This window comes from Lipophrys pholis, assembly GCF_963383615.2.
Source record: "Lipophrys pholis genome assembly, chromosome: 14".
NCBI lineage: Eukaryota > Metazoa > Chordata > Actinopteri > Blenniiformes > Blenniidae > Lipophrys > Lipophrys pholis.
Window position 1 is genome coordinate 16776555 of NC_137633.1, and position 8875 is coordinate 16785429.

At 41.0% G+C, this 8875-nt stretch overlaps 1 protein-coding gene across 1 annotated transcript; it reads right to left on the reverse strand.

The window, feature by feature from the left end:
- Nucleotides 1-249: 249 nt before the first annotated feature.
- On the reverse strand, nt 250-2775 carry foxa2 (forkhead box A2). Its single transcript, XM_080479417.1, has 2 exons — nt 2520-2775; nt 250-1850 (listed from the first exon to the last, which is right to left on the reverse strand). Exons 1-2 carry the CDS (start codon nt 2589-2591, stop codon nt 687-689), a joined length of 1236 nt encoding a protein of 411 aa, XP_080335543.1. The 5' UTR covers nt 2592-2775; the 3' UTR covers nt 250-686.
- Nucleotides 2776-8875: the final 6100 nt, after the last annotated feature.

Sequence of the window (8875 nt, forward strand, 5' to 3'; positions counted from 1 at the left end):
CATCTGTATCTTCCTCTTTCCAAATAACTGTTGAACACTGCATGTGTATAACACATGTCATTTCTGGGAAAAATGCATATATTTGGATTTCTTTTATAATATTTGTCTGTTTTTATTCGATAATATGATTACGTGTATGTTCACGAGAACAAGCTTGTGTACATCAAGAGATTGACTTTTTTCTTAATAATAATAATAATAATAATAATAATAATAATAATAATAATAATGGTCAAACACTGTTGTGTTCAGAAAACAAAACCAATAACACTTTAATATAGATTCTGTTCTTGTCACTACAAGAATACACATATACAAGCCATAAATAGGAATTACACAAATGATTGAACAAATCCTGCGAGGCATTTCAAATTCATTTCCAGTGATGCAGATGGAGGCTATTTTACAGCAACTTTATCTTTGGGGTCCATTCCTGAAGCAGACTTCTGAACAGATCTGGTCACATTATCGTCACTTTAATTATTATTATTATTAATATTATCGACATCCTCTCTCAAAATAATTAGGCTACTAACAAACTCGACAACTAAAACGGTGGGAAACGTCAAAAATATCTGAAATACATATTGTACACAAAGTCTATATTTTTTTGTTTGTTTTGTTTTTTACAAATGTACAAATCGAATGCGAAGAAAGTCCACATCGGATGGGAAGGGTGGCAGAGTTTATGAGGAGTTCATGATCGGCCTGGAATAGACACCTTGATAGTAAGTTGTGTCGGGTATGGATGAGGAATCCAGGCCGGCTTTCCCCGCCATGGAGCCCATGGAAAGGGCCCCGGTCATGGGGGAGCCGTAGCCAGAGTAGTGCATCACCTGCTCGTAAGTCTTTAAGTCCATTTTGTGATGCTGCTGCTCTGAGGACATGAGGTTGTTGATGGAGAAGGGGTGGTTGAAGGAGTAGTGGTGCTCCGGCTTCAGGTGGGCTTCGTGCGCCAGGACCGAGTGATGCTGGGACATGAGGTGCTGGCCCTGAGACACCGGGGAGGCTGCGGTGTGCTCCGGGCTCAGGGCCTGGCTCGTCTTCATGTCCGACATGGACCTTTTGTGCTCCCCGGAGGAGGAGTTGGAGTGCGGGGACTCGTTGCCGTTGCAGCTCTCGGAGCTGCTGTTCGAGGAGCCGCCGTCTCCCTTGCGGCCGGTGTCCTTGATGGCCATCTTCTTCTCGCACTTGAAGCGCTTCTGCCTCCTCAGGTAGCAGCCGTTCTCAAACATGTTCCCGGAATCCGGGTGCAGAGTCCAAAAGGAACCTTTGCCGGGTTTATCCGGCGACCTGGGCACTTTGAGGAAACAGTCATTGAAAGACAAAGAGTGGCGGATGGAGTTCTGCCAGCGCTGCTGATTCTGTCGGTAAAAGGGGAAGAGGTCCATTATCCACTGGTAGATCTCGGCCAGAGTCAGCATCTTACTGGGAGACTGCTGGATGGCCATGGTGATGAGGGAAATGTAAGAGTACGGGGGCTTGGCGTGCGTGTAGCTCCTGCGGTAGGTCTTAGGATCTCTGGACCTGTTGATGTTAGACTGTCCGTAGATGGGGCTCATGGCGGTGTACGATGTCAGCGCGTTCATGGACGCGGGCTGCGCCGTCATGGGGCTCATGCTGGGACTGAGGGCTGCGCTCATGGCCGTCATGCCTGCGCCCATGCCGTTCATGGCTCCGGTGCCCGGTGACATGCCCGTCATGGAGGGGCTCATGCCCGTGTTGACGTATGACATGTTCATGGAATTGGCCGTCATGTTGGCAGTAGTGTTCATGCCGGACATGCTCATGTAGGTATTCATAGAGTTCATTCCCAGGCCCGTGTTCATGTTGCCAACGGAGGTGTAACACTGCGAACGAGGGAAAGAGGCATTCATGAGTTTCATCTGGCACCGGCATCGTACAATGACAAATTACATGGAACTATAACCACTAAAGCATGGATTGCTTATTCTCTAATAATTAAAAAATGACATTATTATTTTAAATTCGTAAGAAATGTTAATAATATCAGTGCGTAATTGTTCGTAAAGGTTTAAATCCTGCGTAAATGCCTTTAATTTAAAACAGCTTCTCAAACATTTGATAATCTATGCCATGGTATTAGTCGGTGAAGTAAATTGAATTAAAGAATCCGCAAAAATGTGCAGTGTCGATGAACGCTGACATCTAATAACACAGCGCCCACACCAAATACGCAGCCCCAAATATCCCAACCCATCTCCACCAAGTCAAACAGCGCAGATGTTTATTGAGAGCAAACGTGACTAAATTAATCCGATTCAGTAAAAGACACGTATAGATTTGTGAAATTATAATCCAAGTGAAAAGTTTCCCCCCGTAACATGTCAAGCAACTTTGTTAGGACAGCGCGCTGCGTGGAGATGGGGGAGGATTTGGAGGCGCCTCAAGTCAATATTTGATCACAAAGTTAATATTATCTCAGGGCTAATATTGAGTTGTATAAAATGGGATCGGCTTTAGACGTGGGGAAAAAAATATATATTTAAGGTACCCACCTCAGGCTCTCCGTAGTAGGTGCTCCAGTCGGTGTGTTCGTGTCCTTCCATTTTAACTGCTCCAAGCATCATGGAGGACTTTCACAAAGCGTCTCCCAGCAGTGGAAAAGCCCAAAGTGTCTCTAATAGCAGGTGACTGGGGACCACTGAGTGTGTTCTGGTCGTCGGCGGGTGTCCCTTCGTCGAGGGCTGGCGCATGTGTCTTATGGAGGCAGCCGTGAGACGCGTCTGTCAGTGACTGGAGTTCAAATGACGCTCCGTGCTGCTTGTTAACGCTGTGATATAGCTCTGTGCGCCAGGCAAGCCTCCAATCCCTACTTCTACGCCTTGGGCCCTATTTGAATAATCTCCTCGCACCTAGGCGTGAGACTCCTCAAGCTTCCCCCCCACCTACCCACCACCCACCACCCCAATTGTACACCTGCGCTTGAGTGAAAAGAACAGTTTCATATGAAAAGCTTCATTATAAACTAATCTTATTGTATTTTGGCAGGGGTAAAAAAAAAAAAAAGGAAGAAGAAAGAAAGAAGGGGGTAACTATAAAAGGAGTGTTTGGCGCTCTTCCTTAGTATGCATTTCATTACGCATGTCCTCCGACGTGCTCATTTCACTTGAATTAAAATCATAATCCATTTTTTTGTGTCCAAAGCATTTATTGCTTGAATCCACAGGAAGCCGTCAGATATTGCTATAGTAAAACGTGTAAATGTTTACAACTAGATAAATGTTGTATGATTAGAAATTCCACATAAAATGATGTTTTTCTGACAACATAAATAATTGAATTTATATTTTTGCTCTTTATTTTCATGTGTGTTACTTGTAATTCCAACAGATGTGGTTACAGATTTTGCATAATAATCAAACATCTGTATGTAAACTTAAAGGAAGCAATGACCCTAAAGCTGCTGTTAGATTGCATGCTTATATACTTTTGGTGCCCATTCAAATTATTTCTCCCACTTTTAGTTTTTTTTTTAAATAGTATTTATTTATTAGCAAAGCAAATCCTCATATTTTTTTCAGACCTTCAAACATATTGTTTCCAAATATTTGCCATTATTAAATATATGATCATCTCCTACATTATTTCACGTTTATTTGCAAAAACAAGGCATAGTTTAAACCTAGATATGATGTTTGTAAATGTTTTAATTGGGGTTGAATATACCAGGCACAGCTTCAGAGCGCCCTCTCTCGGTTGTTTCTTCAAACTGTTTGTGTGAATGGACAATCTATGAACTCATCTCCTGTGTGAAAATCTTCAAACTGTCAGTTTTGGCATGTGCTTTATTTCAAGTTTTGCCGCTAAATATGTGCAAAATAATACCCAGTTAGAGGGAAAAACTAGATGTGCTTTCACGTTTGAGTCCAGGCACTTTTACGCACGTCTTATGATGTGCAGGTTAATATGATGACATCGATTTGGTTGAAGCAGCCTCATAACAAAGGTAGGATACTTTTCGCCCTCGTATATTGGTTTAGTTGAGGGATTTAAATAGCGGAGGTCTTCCCCCATGTTGTGGTGAGCCGTCACATGTCGCAGACGGTAAAAAGGAACGGAGCGCCGAGAGGCCCCTTAATTCCTGCAACCCGTACAGTATTTGTATGACACAAACATCAAGGTGAGGGCTGCAGAGCGCTGCCAGCCACGCGTCACTAGTTGTACATCTATTTGACTGCATATTTACGCAAGAGCATAACTATCAGTATAGAGCCCCATTAGTAAAGGCGAGCAAACCTGTCGTGTTGACGAGGGACTAACACAGTCTGCTTAACTTGGAAATGAGATCATGAGAAAAAGCTCTGTGTGTGTTTGAGGATTTGGGATTGCAACCGGCGGGGAGCTGGAGATGGTCAAATGTGCGTTTCTCGGCTTGACTCAGTCAATATCAGGGTTTCTTTTTTTTTTTTTTTATTATTTATTTTAATACTATTTTTTATTAATGGAGTCGTCAACACGCCTACTACGAAAAAACACAGCGGTCTAAATATTTAATTAGGGCGCATTTATTTATTTATTTTGCAATAATGTAATTTTTATATATTTGGAACAGTTAAAATGTAATCTGCTGTGAACTGTACACTATAAATGAATTCTCCATGAAACTTTTTGGCCAAAATATCAATAAAAAGAAGCATTTATTTTGCACACAGATTTTTCCACATTCTGTGAAATAATGGAGATCTTTGTGTGGTGTATCGGGCTAAATCTTGAGTAAAGAAAGGGGCTCGAATCCCAGGAAACACAGTTGGATGCAACTGGCAGTAGATTGTAAATATTATTCTGACATACCCCATAAGAAAGTGTATATATATATATGATATATATATATATATATATATATATGATCTCCGAGTACTACAACATGCCATTTAAAAGCTTTAATTTTTAATAATTATTCTAAACATGTAAGAGGCATTTGCAGGTGCTTCTCTTCAGAAATGTATTTAGATAGTCTAAATAATTCAAGCCGACTGAAAAAGTGTTACACAATCATGCATGGTGTTTTTGAAAGAAATTAAAAAAAGAATTGAGCAACTGACTGAAAACTGACCTCAACTCTTTCAAATGGATTATAATCCAGTCCTTTCATGTGGTGATTCTACAGATTTACAGACTGAAACCTTCAGTATTTACGAAAGGTCCTTGACCTATTTGACATTATGTTCCTGAATGAAACAAGTGGGTAATTCCACTGTTAATCATCAACCTGCCCGAGCCCCCTCACACATGGGTGAAGGTCACATTTTAGTTTTTGTCAAAAACAAAAAAAAAAGAGCCTGTTTTTCATCACCGTTTTCTATTGCTTACCTTTTGTTTCCTGGTGTAAGGTGGGAGTGCCCGTATGCTACGCAGTCCACAACAATACCTGTCCTGTTTACTCTTTCTCATGAGGTTTGAATAAAGTTAGGCAACATGGGTTTAAGTTTACAGAGAGATATCAGCCTGACCTAATCCAGGCTGTGCTTCAAGCTGTGCAGAGGTGTAACGTGGCTCCTTCGTGTCTCTGTTTGACTTGTTGATGCAGTTAATCATCATGAGGCAAAAGGATTGGTAATGGTTTCAAATGACTTTCATGTTCCCCAAATTGAATGTATTTATGAAGAAAAAGATATACAGATATACAAATATACAGGTCCGAGTTGATGAAGCTATGAGATGTGTAGCAGATATTACCACTATACAGTATGTTAAATTCAGATATCTACAAGCAAAACAGCAGAGTCAGCATCGTAATTGCAATCCAATCGTATTAAACTTGCATCAGTGCTGGAATAATTGGATCTTTACCGCAATGAAACTTTGTGACTGGAAGTCGGATCAGAACGGACAATTTGGAAATCCTCATTTCACCTAACTGAGGTTAAAGATCGCACACTAAGTTCACTAAGCCAGTTATTAAAGAGTATTAAGTTGTTCTTCTGAAACGGTTGCATGCTGTAATTCAACACATGGATGGATTTCATCATATATTGTTTTACTTTATTAACGGACGCAAAGACAAAATTGACTTTTTAAAAATGGTGATTTATTTCTATACCGTAAAGAAAATGTTTCTTGGTATTAAAATATTAGAAATGTCTCAATTGTACAAATATATTTTGTTCATATTATCAACACTTCAACAGAAGAGATGACTTGATACCCACATGGTCACAACACTGAACTGTAACGGCACAAATACAAGTGCAATAGCAACACCTGCTCGATCATTTAATAAATTTACTACTTTTGTCATTTATTTTAGTTATTTTCAAACTATATTGCCTTTTTAAATAGTATTTAATCAAAGTTTTGCTTTATGAATTACATCTTATGCACGGTGTCCCTGTTTGTACTGTGAACGCAGCTTAAATGTAGTACAACCAGATTCATTGTGTCTGTATTCAGTGTCTGTATCATGACGATACATCTATCTTATCTTGAATCCTTGTTTCCGTCAGCATTACTGTTCAAAAGTAAAGTTTACATGTAGAAACATCCGTATTATCGCCCCGTTTGAAATGGCTCATCCTGAACGTCGAGGTCCCACTTGTTTTTCATTCGATTCCTACATTTGACATCAATTCGTCCTGTGCGTTTGTATTCAGCATTAAACAGTTTTTTTAACGCAGCGATTGGAGTACAGACTCTCGAACCCCGCTGCTGCTGCTTGCTGCTGCTGCTGCCGCCTTTATTGCCAGTCTTTCTGTTCCTCGCTCAGTTTTTCACAACCCTGTGCACACACTGGAACCGACAGCAGAGCTGCATGTGCTTTCACTCGCAAGAATGGGGGGGGAGCAAAATGTACCTCTCATAGCTTGAATCGTGCATGAAAACGTGTCTTTTTTGTTTTGTTTTTCTCCTGGAAATGCACATCTGCACATCACAGTGCCGTGACCCTCTGTGCTCCTCCAGCTGGATTTACCACCTTCTTGATCAATTAGCCTCCATGATGATGAGTGTTACATTTCACACATTCAGGTGTCGTTCCTTTTACTGGTTATGACAAGGGAAGCCACTAAGTGGTGAAAGTTTAATGACTCAGTTAAAGAAGTGAAAGCTCAGCACCTACATGAGCGAGGCCCTAAAAAAGACACTTGGGAGGTTTTCTAGAGTGCCGACCGGGGGGGGGATGAAAACGGGGTCAGCTCTGCTCTGTGAGAGGAAGGCGGATCTCTTCGGACATTCCTTCAAACACCCCGGAGTTGTTGGCGGGAATGTGTTAACTTTAAGTTTCAGCTTTCAAAGTAAGGATGCCTTCTTCTTCTTTTTTTTTTTTTTTTTTCTCCCAGCTGAAATTAAAAGACGCACCCGAGAATGTCTCTTTGTGTCCTCCTGAGTACACCCGGTCCGACAAAACAGCACAGGGCAAAGGGTTAAGCATGTAATTCATCAAAATAAAATTAATAACAAGAGAGTCTTCCTCTTAGAAAGTGTTGGGGAGGAAAAAAAAAAAAAATGTTTGCTGCCAACTTGCCTGTGGTGACAGTAAACATTCCAGAGCCGGGCTGGAGTTTGGACTTGCCATTATCTGCCACAGCTGTGACAACGCCTGTTGGCTGCAGGTTTGTGGCTGGCCACACTGTGTTTACCTGGAAATGAATCTGAAAAGCGGCCGGACTGGGAAGGCACACAAACCAGCTAAATAAAAACCCAGAGTGGTCATTGCGAACGGGATGCAGTGGGAGGGAGTCCAAAGTTATTGCGCTGGCCCCGGTGGGTCAGGGCGCAAACACAGGCGTAAACGCTCTAAGGATATCCTCAAATACGCACCTTTTGATATTGAGAGGAATGTTGTGAGGCATGCCATTCGATATGCTTTATGTTGACTGTATCCAGGGCACGCCACATTCAATACTTGGCTCTTGTCATGTTAAAAAAAAAAGAGATAGAGAGCGAAAGAGAGGCTATGTTGACTGCTGCCCTTCATTTATCAAACAAGGTGACAGTTTATCTATTGGACCACAGGAGTTGACTGAGGAAGGTGGGATCCTGAGAGATGCACAGATCAGATGACGCTGAGGAAAGCCTTTTGCACAGATCAGAGTCTTTAAGAGCTTAGATTGTTGCAACCTAATGTTTGGAATTAAGCAGCTTTAGATGCCACTTTTAAACAAAACCTCCCAGTTCAGAGGTTTGTAACGTATAGATATAGACATATAGAGAGCAAAAATGCTTCCTCTTATAGTGCAAAGAGATAACAGTACATATGGAAAGCTTTTATTGTAATCTGTGAATTCTATTCAATTCAAATTCATAAGAAAGTACTTCATTTTGACCAGTCTGCTGTCAGAGCTGAGCTACTATCAGCAATAGTGTTTCTTTCCATGCTTAATGTTGGTAGAATAGTCCTTTATATTCTATTGCATGCATGAGCAGGGAAAATAAAAGCCTCTTTAAAACGGTTGACCTCTTTAAATTGAATTTTAATAGTAAATTGTAACTCATAGGTTCAAAAAAGATAATCTAACTTCCTGATGCTATATGAATCAGGGATAAGTTGGGTATAAGACTGAAATGTAATGTTGCCAGTTTGGGAAACTTCCGATTTCCCCTAAACAGCATCAGATAAAACAGACTATAAAGAAAACTTATCCAAAAGTTATCAGTGAACACACAGAGGAACTTCACTGTTACTTTGGATGGTTTACGTGTAGCATAAACTCCTTCACCCTGATGCCCTCAGATGTCATCGCTCCCCACAATGTGATGTGATGAACTTTCTAAGAAACGTGGCTGGGATGTGTATTAGAGCCTGAAGATTTAATATCACCAAATCAGCACATTGTTATTCATTAGCGAGCCAACTGCAGAGTCAATACACATTTAATCACAGACTGAAGGCAATTAAAGCAGGAGGGAGGCCAGA

Excerpts from the sequence above, each read along its gene's own strand:
- foxa2 (XM_080479417.1), bottom strand. The coding sequence starts at position 2,591 with ATGATGCTTGGAGCAGTTAAAATGGAAGGACACGAACACACCGACTGG. Across the intron at positions 1,851-2,519 it reads CCTACTACGGAGAGCCTGAG|TGTTACACCTCCGTTGGCAA; the intron begins GTGGGTACCTTA and ends CCTCGTTCGCAG.